This window comes from Choristoneura fumiferana, chromosome Z, assembly GCF_025370935.1.
Source record: "Choristoneura fumiferana chromosome Z, NRCan_CFum_1, whole genome shotgun sequence".
Taxonomy (NCBI): Eukaryota; Metazoa; Arthropoda; class Insecta; order Lepidoptera; family Tortricidae; genus Choristoneura; species Choristoneura fumiferana.
In genome coordinates, this window is record NC_133472.1 from 45,217,839 (window position 1) to 45,234,274 (window position 16,436).

Sequence of the window (16,436 nt, forward strand, 5' to 3'; positions counted from 1 at the left end):
GTTTGCAAAATATTCAACTTTAAAGTGCAAAATTTTCATTAAAATCGAGTGGATGGTAGTAAGTATATCAAACTTTCAAGGAAAACTATAACGGCTAAGTTTGCTTGAGAATTATTAGTACTTTATGAGTAAATAGCAGCCTAAGATATAAAATATACCTAAACTTGGAAGATTCCGTATAAAATACAAAATCCTTCGAAAAATATTACTTAATTTTTTCGTAATGGCTTCGGAACCCTATTTTGGGCGTGTCCGACACGCTCTTGGCCGGTTTTTTACTGAATGAAATTAAATCGTGACGGATATTCGTCATCTTATGCCAATAATATTAACTAGTCGCCATCTACATTTTACTATACAACTTTTTAATAAATGAGACAACAAATAACTATGAATGATAATTATCAAATATGAATACCATAACTACATTAAGATATTATTTCATGTTTTATGTACAAAAGAGAGTTTTACAATACAATACAATACTTAATATTTTACTCTATCAAGTATAATTTTGTACGAACAACCATCACTCACTGTGGTTGACAGTAGGTTCAGTCCCACCGCAGTAGCTGGAAGTTAAACATCGGTAAACGACTGGACCATCCGGTCAAGACCGTAGCCGAGTCTACCGGACTACTAAGCTCGAGGTCCCGGGTTCGAATGTTAACCCTTAATAAGGCCCCATTTATTGGAGCTATCGAATACATACCTGACAAAGAATATTTTTACAATGGATTTTGTTACTTATTACTAAAACAATAAGTTTGAATTTCCAAGTCAATGCATGTGGTCGCTAAATCACCTTTTTATGGGTTAATTTCCAAATATGTTTAAAATCTAATTAAGTACGTATCTACCTATCTATAATTTATCCGTTGCCCTTGGGGTCCTCGGCTCAGTTTATTCATATGAACTATCCGATAATCAACTTTTTCGCGAAATTAAAAAAAAACATATAAATCTTTTTTTCACTTGACAAGTGACATTGACGTGACACAAAAGAGAGGCAACAAAAAGCCCACATGTTTAATTTTCTTTTGGGATTTTATAGGGTCATCGTTCATCCACCATTGCGTCTCTTATTTCATTTTCTATATATTTTTTACCGTACAACGGCAAAACCTACTAAACACTGGCAAAATTGTCCTCCAATGGACAGAGCCATATTTATCTAAAAAAACAACAACAACAACAATTTTCTTTTGCTGAATATGTGTGAATTAAACACGGATTAGTTATGGGCTTTGAACAAACGTCATAGAGTAGTTAACTCTTGATTCTCCCTTAAACAGTAAGAGTTAGGCCACTAGTGTCTTAGAGAAATTAACTTCATTTCACCACGGTGTTTTTTTGTCTGTCTGTGATCTGTGAAATGTCTCATCGATCCATTTTTTTTTAATTTTCTGCCTCTCCCATGTGGCCAAGATTCCCCGGTCGGACTTGTTTGATTGTACTCACGTCAGATATGGATGAGGGCGGTTTCCTCGCTGCGAACCGGCCCACCGCCGCCGTCGGGACCACGGGCGTGTTGCGCCCCGACTTGCTGCGAAAAAATACCAAGCTATAGACAACTACATACCTAGATAGATATATTTCTTAACGAGAGCCTGTGGCATGAGAGCATGAGAAGCCCGGAATTTTCGTGGCACTTTTGACCCTTCATAATGACTTCTCACTTATCGACTCTACCTGTACTTAGTTTTTTTAGCATTAGAAAGAAGGAAAGCGACCTTGACGTGTCTTTTTAATGAAAAACACCTTTGAAAAATAAGTCACAGCAAACATGTAACAATTAGGAAGGACATAATGATCATTTTCATACTTTTGGTATAATTTTTTTAAATGTTTTTCAATTATATGACTCGTCAAGATTGTTTACCCTTTTTCTAACGCTAAACAAAGCAAGTACAGATCTATTTCTTAATGAGAATCACACATTACCGGAGCCCGGAATTTTCGTGGCACTTCTGACCCTTCATAGTGACTTCTTACTTATCAACTCTACCAAAATGATATCGATCGATATACTACACTTTAAATAAGACTGTCGTGATGTTATCTCCTGGCTATTACGGAATTGGAAAATCGAAGTTCATATCGTACCGTCCCCCTCACTCTCGAATTAAATAACAAATGCAACCCTAGATAACATTTCTTACCCTATCGAGTTGTTAACTCGTGGAACCCGATAAGACACCATTTTTTCTTTGATAAATGCACCTTCAGTAAACAGTTTTAAAAATAGACTATACAAAAGCTTACAAAAATAAAATTATAACAAAAAATTGAACCGACTACAAAAAACCACGAAAATAATTTTCTGCCAGTTTGAAGTCGGTGTCTCAGCAGGAGCAGACCTATAGTAGTTCTACTTCACCTTACATACTATATATTGGGCTTCAATCACTCCTGCTGGCTCGTGCTGAGGCACCAACTTCAAACAGGCAGAAAACTATCTTCACGGTTTTTTGTAGTTGGTTAAATTTATTGCTATAAATTTTTTTCATGCTTTTTACTGCAAATAATCTTAGATACATAAATAAGCGTCAGCGAGACGGCAAGACACGAAGTTGTAATTTTGCACTACGTAGTACAGGACCAGGTTTTGTGGTCACCTACTTGGAGTCAGGCGAGGTGATGAAGAACGCCGGCGACACCGCGAAGTTATTGCTCTGCCGCATGAGCCGGTCTACGCCATAGTTCTTGGCGAGGAACGTCTCCATCTTGGAAGAAGGCCCGTCGATGGCCAGGTCGCGGGGCTGGCTGCCCGTGTCCTGGGGAAGATGGCCAGCTTATAATATAGACATTGCCATTGAGAGACTACATCTGCAATACATTTTTATTTTTTCACAATCAAAGTCAATATTCTATATTCAACTTAGGCTGTAACAAGCAGTAACGGTTAAATGTGATGCCGTCTCCGTCTATTCGAACAAAACAAATAGAGACGGCATCACATTTAACCGTCAGTTAACACTAATCAATGGATGGTGAAACAGCCCCTAAATGTCTGTGGGTGGGTTAATGGCGTCTTTGTTTACACTTTTCATAAATTGGATTGAAATACAATATAGTCGATTTAACACAAGGGCAACAGCGGTTCAAACGTTTTAGAGCTCCACCCATCCATGGTACCATCAGCCAAATATGTGGTCTACCACCCTAAAGTTCATAATCGTTTGCATGTCACAAAACAATAATGCCAATAGACGTGTCTGTCGGGGATTCGATTTGTAGCATTCGAACATGGCGGATGTAGACAATGTCTAATTTTGCTATTTCTGTTTCTTTGGCTAGTTGAAGTATAATTTTGATAGTGTTTTATGGGGCGATTAACATTAACAGTGAACAGTGATCACTAAATTCTATATTGCTCTTGTGTCTGACATTTTTTAATGCACAAGTTGTGTCCGCGTGGTTTCTGGAATTTTACTATCAAGTTGCAAAAACTACAACCACCGTACAACGTCCCTCTCAAAGAGAGTATACTTTGACGCTGGCGAAATTGTCCTATTAATTAGGACAGAAAAGCCATATTTTAAAAGAGAAGAAGAAGACGTGTCTGTCAACTTGAAAGTTCGACTTTAGCGACATATTCATTTGATAGGAACTTGTTTGAAAATTGATAGACCACTTATTTAGCTGATGGTTTTTTTTTATTCAACTGGATGGCAAACGAGCAAGTGGGTCTCCTGATGATAAGAGATCACCACCGCCCATAGACACCTGCAGCACCAGGGGTATTGCAGATGCGTTGCCAATCTAAAGGCCCAAGAAGGGATACCTCAAGTGCCAGTAATTTCACCGGCTGTCTTACTCTCCACACCGAAACACAGTGCCAGCACTGCTGCTTCACGGCAGGATTAGCGAGCAAGATGGTGGTAGCCATCCGGGCGGACCTTGCACAGGGTCCTACCACCTGCAAAACCAAGGCTGGAAACCCTGCTTTCAAATAAAAAAACCGCATTCAAATCAGTTCACCCGCTTAAGAGCTACGCTGCCACATACAGACAGACACAGAGACACATAGCGGTCAAACTTATAACACCCCTCTTTTTGCGTGGGGGGTTAAAAAAGTACTGCATCCTAGTTTCATCTGCACAAGGGCCTACCACCTGCCACTGCTGCTGATGGTACTCCCGAGTTGGTGCGTTACCTGCAGCATGAAGTCGAACAGCCGCTTGCCGTTCCCGCGCCGCTGCCGCGCGCCGCTCACGAAGAAGTCCAGCACACAGAGCGGCTCCACCTGGCACACTTTGTCGCGCTCGTCGAACAGGTAGAGGTGTTTGAACGCCACTTTCAGGAAGCCGATGATCTCGCCGTCGCCGCTGGAAGCGAATAGTAGATTGTACGAGAGCATAAAACGAGCCATTTCACCCGAGACGTTCATAAAGGCACCACAGCCGGTACGGCGAGGGTGAATAGGCACGTCGAGGGGAAAATGGGTTTAATGCTCGAGTTGAAACTCCGCTTGTCACTTCGAGTGCGAGGAGATGAAATAACAACAGTGGAAACATTTTTCACTTACTAGGTAGGTACCTTTTATTTTTCATACATTGCTTAATAATTATAAATATTTAGTTTTCATTACCACCACCGACCAGCAGATGGCCTAGTGGTTAGAGAACCTGACTACGAAGCTTGAGGTCCCGGGTTCGATTCCCGTGTCGGGGCAGATATTTGTATGAAAAATACGAATGTTTGTTCTCGGGTCTTGGGTGTTTAATATGTATTTAAGTATGTATCTATCTATATAATTACATTTATCCGTTGCTTAGTACCCATAACACAAGCTTTGCTAAGCTTACTTTGGGACTAGGTCAATTGGTGTGAATTGTCCTGTGATATTTATTTATTTATTATTAATTTTGATTTATTTGATTGTTTTTTTTTAGTTTTATACAGATTAAAAATTATTCAAAAATATATAGAGAAACTTTTTTGTTTGTGGCTGTTTGCTGTGGCCTGATCACCTTGGTCTTAGACGAAGATTTTACTTTATGCACTAGATCATAAAAAAGTAATTTTATGTCGCCTAGATCCAGAATAAACACGAACTAAACGAGTATGAGAAGTGAAAAATGAATAGTTGCATTACATACAATGATCACATTCGTCACGATGATTTGAATGTCATTAAAAAGTGCTTAGAGAGTGAATGGCTGCATAAAAAACAAAGTTATGTAGTTCGGTCGTGCATGACGCTCCTCTTTGTAAATTGTCGCCATTGCGTAGCAAATATGAGCGGTATGCATATTGATGAAGGCGAGATTAGAATACGATTGAAAGGGTATAGCCGTGTTTTTTTTTTTTTATTTGACTGGATGGAAAACGAGCAAATGGGTCTCCTGATGGTAAGAGATCACCACCGCCCATAAACATCTGCAACACCAGGGGTTGCCAACCTAGAAGCCTTAGATGGGATACCTCACGTGCCAGTAATTTCATCGGCTGTCTTACTCTCCACGCCGAAACACATCAGTGCAAGCACTGCTGCGTCACGGCAGGATTAGCGAGCAACATGGTGGTAGCAATCCGGGCGGACCTTGCACAAGGTCCTACCACCTGCGAACTGTTTGTGTGGGGCAGTGGCCCCAGAAGCCAAGTCGATTGCCGTTTTGCTGATTTATAAGCCCAGATGTAAGATGCTATTTCATAAAAAAAAACGAAAATGCTGTAGGTTTTTGAGAAAATTAAAAAAAAAGGAATTTGATTTTAATGATGATGTTGATGATGTTTTTGAAAAAAAACATATGTTATAGAATAATAGTTTCTACATAATATAACGAAAATTGGTGGGTGTCCCTATCACGGAAATAAAAATATTGAAAACATAAGTGAAAATTGCACTACTTATAGGGATCATCATTCATCCCAGCCTATATACGTCCCACTGCTGGGCACAGGCCTCCCCTCAGAATGAGAGGGCTTGGGCAGTAGTTCCCACGCGGCCCAGTGCGGATTGGGAACTTCACACACACCATTGAATTGCTTCGCAGGTTTGTGCAGGTTTCCTCGCGATGTTTTCCTTCACCGCAAAGCTCGTGGTAAATTTCAAATGTAATTCCGCACATGAATTTCGAATAACTCAGAGGTGCGAGCCGGGGTTTGAACCCACGATGCTCTGCTTGAGAGGCGATAGGTCAAACCACTAGGCCACCACGGCTTTTTTGGAATTCCATTTTTTTTTAAATAATGCATCTTTATAACTTACATAATGTGTATAAGATACAAAAAAAACGGTTCTGTAGTTTAGATAAAAAAAATGAAAACCAATTTTCTTTTTTTTTTAATTTTCTCATAAACCTGCAGCATTTTCTATGTTTTTTTCATGAAATAGCATCTTACGTCTGGGCTTATAAATCAGCAAAACGGTCCCATACCTACAGACACGGCTATTATACCCTTTGCCTCATGAAATTTGCATTTTAATGCTTGAGATTTTGTAAGAGTTACTCTAAATTGAAAAATGATGTTAGCATACCTATGTTTTTAAAGGACTATCCAAGCATAAGTATTAAGGTCTGTACACACTACACAGTATGGTGCCATGAGCGTAATAGGAACGCGACAGGATCGCGATGTCAAGCGCATACATTACACGCGACGCGACGGTTGGTTAGTAAACGTGCTAGTGGGCATGAATAGTTTACAAAGTCAATATAAAGAATATATTATTGCCTGGCACGTTGCTATAACGGTCATGGTATGACACGGTATAATGGACAGAGACCTTTTTATCTATACTATGGGTTGAGACGGCAGAAAAAAATCCTTACTTTACGCGTAGGGGATATACCCTATAAAATATATTTTCCAACTGCGGCCCTACCCTAAAATAGTAGATTGATAACCTAGGGCGGAAAGTGACCCATTTCACCCGAGATATTTCTAGTCTAGTTCGAGGGGAAATGGGTAATGTCACCCAAGTTAGACACTCTACTTTTCATTTCGACTGTGAGGAAAGTAAAATGACACAAAAAAATTAGAATAATAATAAATTGAATTTACTTATACCTCCAACGGTATACCTTTTCGACTAGCCACGGCCGACTATAAAAGAAAACGAGTTGGTCACGACAAGACCAAGGAGCTTATATACAAAACTGGAGGTTGAACGCCGAACGAACAAGTTTGACCTTTATTACTTATTTATATATTCCATCTCTTTCTTTCACATTTCACGAATGACTTCCATCTCTTTCTTAACCTAACTAAAGAAAGAGATGGAATATGTTCGTGACGTAATAAAGATCAAATTTATTGTTTCAAACGGATGTTCGGCGTTCAACCTCGTCCTCCTTGGTCACGACGTGCATCTAGATGGCCATGCCGAAACGTGAAAAAAAAGTGTCATTGACGTAACTCAAATCTTCGACGTGGCTAATCGAAAAATTAATAAAAAAAACTTTCCACCCTAGAGATGAAAACGCAATTTTCCACCCGGCTATCTACCCCTGAAAATTAAACTTTCCGAACAGGAGAGATGAAAAATATATTTTCGGCGTGGTTTACATTATATCTATTGATGCAAAATTACAGCTTCCTAGCACTGTGCACCTATGCTAAGACGTGGACGGACAGACATGGCGAAACTAAGTTTTCCGTTTCAGAAATGGCAGCCTTATTACGACAAAGGCTGTACCCGCGTGACCCTAATGCGCTGTCAGGCGTTGAACCGATTTGCCACAAAACGGGCAACGGTACTGCTTTGTGATCTGCGGTAGCGGATGACGACGACGGAAGCAATTTGCCGAACTGTCTCAGTGGGCTCTAGCCATCTATGACCCCATGAAACTATAATTCTATTTTTTCACTTAAATGCTTTATAAGGCAGTCGGGTTTTCTTATTAAACGACGATTACACTGAGTCGTTCACCTAACGCGGTCGCCGAACTTGTTATAGTAGATTATTGTCGTGGCCTGGAAGTAGGCAATTGCTGGCTGAGTATGAGTATTAAACAGACGAGCTTGCGAGTCCGTTTAACTAATACGAAGCCAGCAATTGCTATTCCAGCCGAGACTAATATAAAGCTTTTCTCAAAAATGGTGAATAATTCTGAAATAGAATAAACTTTTTCTCAAAATATAAAATTTAATTTTATTCCAATATTTTTCTTATGCTTTCCCGCCTTTTTTCATTAAAAATAAACTGCAGGTGTATTTTTCCACCGAAAACACCACAAGCTATTTCAGACCCAATAGAAAAAGTCCGGAGTTCCAACAAAATATCTGATACCGGCCATTAGACTTGGCTGTATACGACTTGTGCCAACATTTCCATGGCCTTTTTAACTTTAAAAAAAATGTGACTGATTGCAGGCGCGCTAATTCATTATTGTCGAGCTAGCGCGCCTGCAATCTTTTTAACTTTTTAATTTTTCGCTGACCATAAGTTTATGTTTAAACTATGCACTTCACCTTCTGACATGTAAAGAATAATGACCACTTTTACGGACATTTTTGAGAAAAACTACTTATTTGTTTATTAAATGCAATTCACTTGTCAATAAGTGTTCTTTACACTTTTGCGGTCGCCGCATGCGGCAAACGACTTAGTGTAATTGCCGCTTCATTAAAAGCTTTTTATTAACTTGCAATAGCTTGCAATTTATGTTTGATGTATGCGCGGGTTACATCTTGCAAGTTAAATTTGACCCACTTCTAGTAGTCGGATTGTCATGAAATTTGGCGTACTTATGTAAATTGCGTGACAATACCATAATCTGGTAGTGACATTCTGGTAGTCCGGCCAGGATCGTCTCCGCAGGACGGAACTCCTCAACGGTTAATGGCATCGACTTGAAATTTGGTATGCAAATGTAGTTTGGGTGACAATGCAAGTAAAGAGCTTGTATTGAAAATGTTTTTTTTACCAAAAACCCGGCGATACGTGAGCCCACTGCTGGGCATGCCTCTTTCATGGACATTACTCATTGACGGTACATCGACATTATTCCTACCGCGTTTTACAAGCCACAACCCGCAAGGTCTTCCCGAAGGCTCCGCGCATTGTGCTCCACAATCAATATCAGGTTTCTTTGTGTATCTAGCGACAACCGTTACGTTTGTTGTGCTTTTTATTGGTAATTGAATTGACAAGGCCGCTAAAGAATGGAGGGATGTTTTGGAGTTGGACTTTATACTGAATATTTATTGATAGAATAGTATAAAAGGTAGATTAGGTGCAATAAATAAAACTAAAACTACATTAAAATAAATAAGCTAAAACTATAATAAATCTAAAAATGGACCCTGCGGCATGGTACCAAAGATGCTGGGGTTGGATCGCAAGACTGATGCGTTGAGCGAGGGAACTGCCAGCTCTTCGGTCTCCTGTGGTACCTCTGAGTCTCTTTGATAAATCTTTGAAGAGACCCAGAGCGCCAGGGCCCCACGAACCAAGGGTCTCGACGCCGAAAGGTACAAAGTTATATCCGTCACCGAGACCACTGTCTTTCCCTGCTTTGACAGTTTCTGCCATTTCTGCTGCTGCTGCTGTCCTTATTGTACTTTTAGATTTGGGAACGAGCCCTAACGTAACGTGTAAGCTTAAACTAATAAGTAATATTTTAAACGTTTGCGATTCTCACACATGTCATGACTAACATCTGATCTTCTTCAGGATTTCACCCCTGGAGAGGAGACGTGTAGGGCTCGACCAATCCCTACACGTCGGATGATAATGAGGTGGTGACGAGATGTGGATTCAATTAATATGATAGGTTGCAGGTGGTAGGACCTTGTGCAAGGTCCGCCCGGATTGCTACCACCATCTTGCTCGCTAATCCTGCCATGAAGCAGCAGTGCTTGCACCGTTGCTTCGGCGTGGAGAGTAAGACAGCCGGTGAAATTACTGGCACTTGAGGTATTCCATCTTAGGCCTCTAGGTTGGCAACGCATCTGCAATCCCCCTGGTGTTACAGATGTTTATGGGCGGTGGTGATCTCTTACCATCAGGAGACCCACTTGCTCGTTTGCCATCCAGTAGAATAAAAAAAAAATGCTCGATCCCTAGACGTCTCCTATCCGCTCCGCTTGTCTCCGCCTCAGTGGAGCTGCAGCCTAAGACGAACATGGATCCGTACTAAGTTCAAGGCTACCGTTGTGTTTTTTTATTTAAATCAGCAGAATGTATGCTTATTATTACTGCTTGCAGATGAAACTAGGATGCAGTACTTTTTTAACCCACGACGCAAAAAGAGGGGTGTTATATGTTTGACCGCTATGTGTCTCTGTGTCTGTCTGTATGTGGCAGCGTAGCTCTTAAGCGGGTGAACTGATTTGAATGCGGTTTTTTTATTTGAAAGCAGGGTTTCCAGCGATGGTTTGGATGTGGCCGTTTTTGAGATATTGAACTTTGAAGTTACAACGGAGGTTTTCCGAGTTTTTGTTGGTTACATTATTAGTTTCCGCGTACGAGGAATTAATCACGAACTAGTTACTTCAGAAAGTCGACTCGTGACCACGGCTGCTGCAATGTGGTCGAAACGTATGTATGTACGTAAACTCTTTATTGTACAAAATAAAAAAAAACAAACAGAATTGACAAACATTGAGATATGTGTACAAAGGCGAACTTAGGACCAGATGGCCTAATGGTTTAGAGGACGTGACTACGAAGCTTGAGGTCCCGGGTTAGATTCCCGCGTCGGGCAGATATGAAAAATACGAATGTTTGTTCTCGGGTCTTGGGTGTTTAATATGTATTTAATGTTTTGATGTTTTAATGTTTTAATGATTTAAGTATGTATCTATCTATATAATTATATTTATCCGTTGCTTAGTACCCATAACACAAGCTTTGCTAAGCATACTTTGGGACTATGTGTAGGTCAATTGGTGTGAATTGACCCTTGATATTTATTTATTTATTTATCCCTTTAAAGCAAAGCTCGGCCGCCCAGGTACTGCGTAAATCAAAAGTCCAATTTTTCTTGTTACTTTTCCGTCTCTTCAACAATTTACAAGCTAACTCCAGCAGTCTAAGGAGACAATAAAATCAAAACTCACAATCAAATTGTTGCAGCAACATTATACAGCAGTAAACAATACAAACAACCACCAAGGGCAATTTCTATTGGGAAATCAACTAAACAATACTTACCGATAAACTCGATTGGTTTGACATCGTCGCTAAATGAATTCAATTTACTAATAGAAACGACAAATACGCACAGCAATACAAAACCAAGAACTAGAGTCTAGACATGACAAAATAGATTATATTTAATAGAACATGATTAACCGACTGCCCCAAGGAAGATTATGTTTTTCGAGCGTATGTATATCTGTTTCTTTGGCCCTCACTGTAGCCTCACTGTAGTGAGAGGTATTATTAGATTCGGAGTGACATAGGGTATAAATATTTTAAAATGGCGTCCAAGAAAAAAAAATATGGACAGAGGATTTTTTATATTGTAATAATTAGCTTGGGAAAAGAAACGTCGGTAGAGCCCACAAAAGATGGACAGACGATGGAGACAGCCGGAAAAGCATGTCTGAAAAACTCTGGTCAGTAATTAAACTTCAACAGCCGGGATCCATTACTGGTAATATTTGAGCTGGTCACGATATTTAATGGATCCAACTGTTGAACATTAAGTTAGGTACTTAACAGACTAGATTTGGTTTTTTGTTTTTGCAAGACGTATTTGGCGAGAATATATATTTTTTTAGTTTACGTTTGGCAACCTGTTTCATTTCGCAACTTTTCATTTCTCAACTGTTTAATGTTTGTGAAACTGTAAAAATTTCAGGATTTCTATAAAACTAACCTAGCCTAAAGCTTTCTACACGGTGGCCCAGAAATAAAACACGAAATACTTAGTTTTGGAGTTTGCGAAATGAAACAGGTTGCCAAACGTTACGTTGCGACAAGGAGTACCCGACATTCTTTTACAAAATCTTACTTTTTCTTATAGAAATGTTAAAGCACTAGTTCAACTAAAACGTCATTATAACACCCCTCGTTACATTTTAAATGCATTTTCCGTGTTGAATTAATAAACGGAGGGTTTTCCCTTGAGGGCGCGTTCTTTGTATTGTCTTCGGTCGATAGACCTATAATTTTATTAACGGTTTGCTTATTCTTTGGACTGGGTCACTGGAATATCATATTTCGTGGGAACGAGCATACGTCGTAAGAAAGGTCCCGCAGGGCTCCTACGAAGTAGCTAGTAGTAGTAGGCTAATACGAGAGTGAGAGGGACGGTACGATACGAACTTCGATTTTCGATTTTCATAGTAGCCCTGCTGTACGATAACTTTGCTTACATAACCAACGGTCTCTTCAGACCTATCGAAGTGAAATCGGCTGTAGCCGGTCAAAAACCACTTTATGTCCACGCAATAAGAGCGAAATGATTTCCTGTCGGTACAGTCACCTGCATTAATATTTGACACGTCCTACCGGCCCTATAGAGTCGTATTAGATATTTATACACGTTGTTGTGTCGGATATTGGGGCTGTTTCAAAGAGAAAACAAATTAATCTTAATATTAAACGGATACCTAAATAGAAAAATGGTCTTAGAAAGCTTATTATAATGCTGAAAGACCTATCTAGTAATGATACCGCACACTATGCGTTTAGACGAGAAAAAAAACATCCTCGCTTTACATAAATAAATAAATAAATATCACGGGACAATTCACACCAATTGACCTAGTCCCAAAGTAAGCTTAGCAAAGCTTGTGTTATGGGTACTAAGCAACGGATAAATATAATTATATAGATAGATTAGATACATACTTAAATGCGTAAACACCCAAGACCCGAGAACAAACATTCATATTTTTCATACAAATATCTGCCCCGACACGGGAATCAAACCCGGGACCTCAAGCTTCGTAGTCAGGTTCTCTAACCACTAGGCCATCTGGTCGTCTAAATGTGTACATGTAAATAATAATAAGCAGCAGCATAAGTATTTACAAAATTTTATTTCACCACTTTGTCAGTGTGGCTAACATATTAGATACTCGTGCAAAATTACAGCTTTCTAGCGCTAACAGCCTCTAGACGGACGGGCAGTGCGGAACTATAAGAGTTCCTTGTAGGAAATCAACTTTTTAGTGTTTTTATTCTGTCCGGTAAATCAGGAGACAGACATCAGTGATACACTTTGTTAGATTTTTTATTTTATTTTTACTATTAGCACATTTAGGAGATAAGCCACGAGGGAACTGCCTTAAAACTGTCACAACTCCTAACTTTTAGTGGATGTGTACCCCATTAAATCATACTTTTAATAAGTAACTCAGGAGACGTTGCCATGGCAACAAACTACACTAAAAGTTGATTGACCCGAATACAAAATTCTAATAATCCTACTAATCCTACAACACCTCATCTGATTATAGTATGGCGACTGATTGCAGATTTAAAACAAAAACAAAAAAATATATATATTTTCTAATCTTCAACAGTGGACTGTAATACTGTATGATACTCACTTCTTAGCAGCAGCGTCTTTGAGCAGGTACAGCACGTGGGTGGGGGCGTTCCGGAGCTTCTCCGCCGTGGTGATGGCTTTGGATAGGCCCTGAGCAGCCGCAGACTGCTCCCCGAGGGAGTCAATCAGCTTGCCCAGGCTCTCCTGCACTATCCTGGTGGGGTGGTTTGAACATAAATGGCTTGGCACAACTGACGCTATAGGGCATATTAGGCAAAGCTCTGCGTAGGGGGTGACACTAGCGCAAACCTCCATGACAACGTCAGTTCTCTTTTTTTCCTCATGACAGATGACCAAAGAGTATTAACACCTATAGTAATCATGATATTTTAATTTGTAACAAAACATAAAACATGATATTTTCATTGATAGTCAAAATACCACATGGTATTATCACGCTAACATGGTATTACCACAGGGCTTATCACGCTAACAGTACACATACACAAGTAATATTTACCTCGACGTTTCAACCACATTACATGTTACGAGACGAGTAGACTATGATTTTGCAGGTGGTAGGACCTTGTGCAAGGTCCGCCCGGATTGCTACCACCATCTTGCTCGCTAATCCTGCCGTGAAGCAGCAGTGCTTGCACTGTTGTGTTTCGGCGTGGAGAGTAAGACAGCCGGTGAAATTACTGGCACGTGAGGTATCCCATCTTAGGCCTCTAGGTTGGCAACGCGTCTGCAATACCCCTGGTGTTGCAGATGTTTATGGGCGGTGGTGATCTCTTACCATCAGGAGACCCATTTGCTCGTTTGCATTCCAGTCAAATAAAAAAAAAAAAAAAAAAAATTATTTGTCATATTTACATTGATAGTAACAACAGAGCTATATTTTCAAAAATTAAATTGAATTAATATTATGATATAAGGGCATTTAAGATACAACTCAAAAAAACTGTTTACGATTTGTGCTAGTGCTTCACTCTGAAGGCAGAACATTGCAGTAATACCACAGATTATATACAAGTTACTACGTAACAGATACACCACTATGGATGGAGGGTGATCCCACACTATCAATGCCTATCACCCCTATCAGGGTGCGGGTGACGCAACATCCTTGTATCATAGTTTGTATACTATTCGCAGAGAGGTAGTTATTCATTAGGCATAAAATGTTTTTTTTTTTCAGACTTACCTCTCTGTTACCGAAAATCCTGATGTATACTAATGGCCTAGTTTTAATTTGTGTATACCCAAAAGAAAATAGTTTCAATGATAAACTAAAAATATCAATAAATTGTAAGGTAAATGTACCAGTGCTTGTCACTGTCCCAATAGTTGGCATATTTAATCTTATGCCATATGCAATAGAGATGACCGCAGAGTATTCTATTGTGCAGATTTGTACTATCCCAAACAAAATGTCCAATTTTACTTTCGCAAATGCAATACAATGTGTACCGAATTCCCAACATTCGCAAATGCTAATTTCACTTGAATTGGTTTAGTGGTTCAAACATGAAGTGGTGACAAACAGCCAAACATACTTTCACATTTATAATGTTAATATGGATAGTATGAAAAATAACAAACCAACCGAATATACACAAAAAAAACTTAAAAATCGGTCAAGCCGTTTCAGACGAGTTTGTTAGGTTAGAAGAAGATAAGGATTACTAAGACTAATTTTCACTTTATATTGTCAAGTACATTTGCAACATTTTTGCAAATTTATTGCAATGGGAATGCAGATGCGAATATAAAATAAATGTGGAATATTTACTAATATGAATATTATCTACAACATTTAGCACACTTATTAAAAAATGTATTCAATTAAGTTACGCAAATGTCTTAGATCTTGGTTAGAGTAAAACTAAAATATTATTTATAAAAGACTAGAATGTGTAAAAAGCGATCAAAGATTTCTAATCTGATATTTGCACAATAATTGAGAAACTATATGCGCTAATAAAATAACGCACGGAATGACATCTTAGGAATTTCTGAGAGCATGTCATGACTAATTAATGAAAAACACAATTAAACATCTCCGAACAAACGGCCCCGCTTGTGACTCACAAGTTGCGGCGATTTGAAGTTTTATATTCAAATAGAGTCAAAATATACGAGACTTTTACTCAATCGAGGGCACCTTGTGCGCACTGGACCTTGACAGGCGTAAGAAGGAGTGCCTCGGTAATATCAGCCCATATACGACCAAGGCTGATTTAATCTAGATTTAGAACTAAATACGGGATCTTGAAGTCAAAAATCGACAGTACCTTACGCTCCTCACACGTCCCCGTGACAACCCGGAGGAATAAGGGTGTAATTCAACTTGGTGATGTCGTCCTTGAGCATATCGTTTACAGGTATCATCCACTCCATTATTTAAAATTTGATTGACTAAATAACAATTTAGACTTTTTTAATGGATGTTTAAATAAATTAGAAAAAAAGTCAAGACGACTGCAGTGTAAAAATCTTGGTGGACTGGCGCATCGGTGTTGCCGTGCTCGGCTTAAGATAGTGTCAGCGGTTTGAAGGCGGTTTGGCTTCAGTGTAGCCTGTTAATTATTCAAAATGTCAAACCAGTATTATCCCTATCCCTACTTTTTCCCGACTTATTCCCTATTCCCTACTTATATTATATATTATAAATGCGAAAGTAACTCTGTCTGTCTGTCTGTTAAGCTTTCACGTCGAAACCACAGAACCGATTTTGATGAAATTTGGTGTAAGTACATAGTTTAAAAACCCCAAACAACATAGGATAACTTTTATTCCGGTAGAGGGCGCCACCGCGCGCTAACCTAGATCCGCGCATACGAAGTCGCGGGCATAAGCTACTTTTTTAATAAATAATGTTTTACCTATTAGAGCATTAACACATAAATCGACCGATGATTTTGATCATTTATCTACCATTACCATTCGTAATATTTCGTTTTCTACATTTTTTTCACCGAACAACGGCAATCCCACTAGCACTGGAATCTGAAACCGTTTTCAGACAGTCGT

General features: G+C 39.3%; 1 protein-coding gene across 1 annotated transcript in view; it reads right to left on the minus strand.

Moving 5' to 3' along the window:
• LOC141437974 (alpha-tubulin N-acetyltransferase 1-like) overlaps positions 1-16,436 on the minus strand; it is a 30,596-nt gene that overhangs the window by 12,523 nt on the left and 1,637 nt on the right. The window contains 4 exon segments of the mRNA XM_074101586.1: positions 1,462-1,546; positions 2,623-2,777; positions 4,160-4,331; positions 13,462-13,614. Of these exon segments, the coding sequence (XP_073957687.1) occupies positions 1,462-1,546; positions 2,623-2,777; positions 4,160-4,331; positions 13,462-13,614 (565 nt within the window).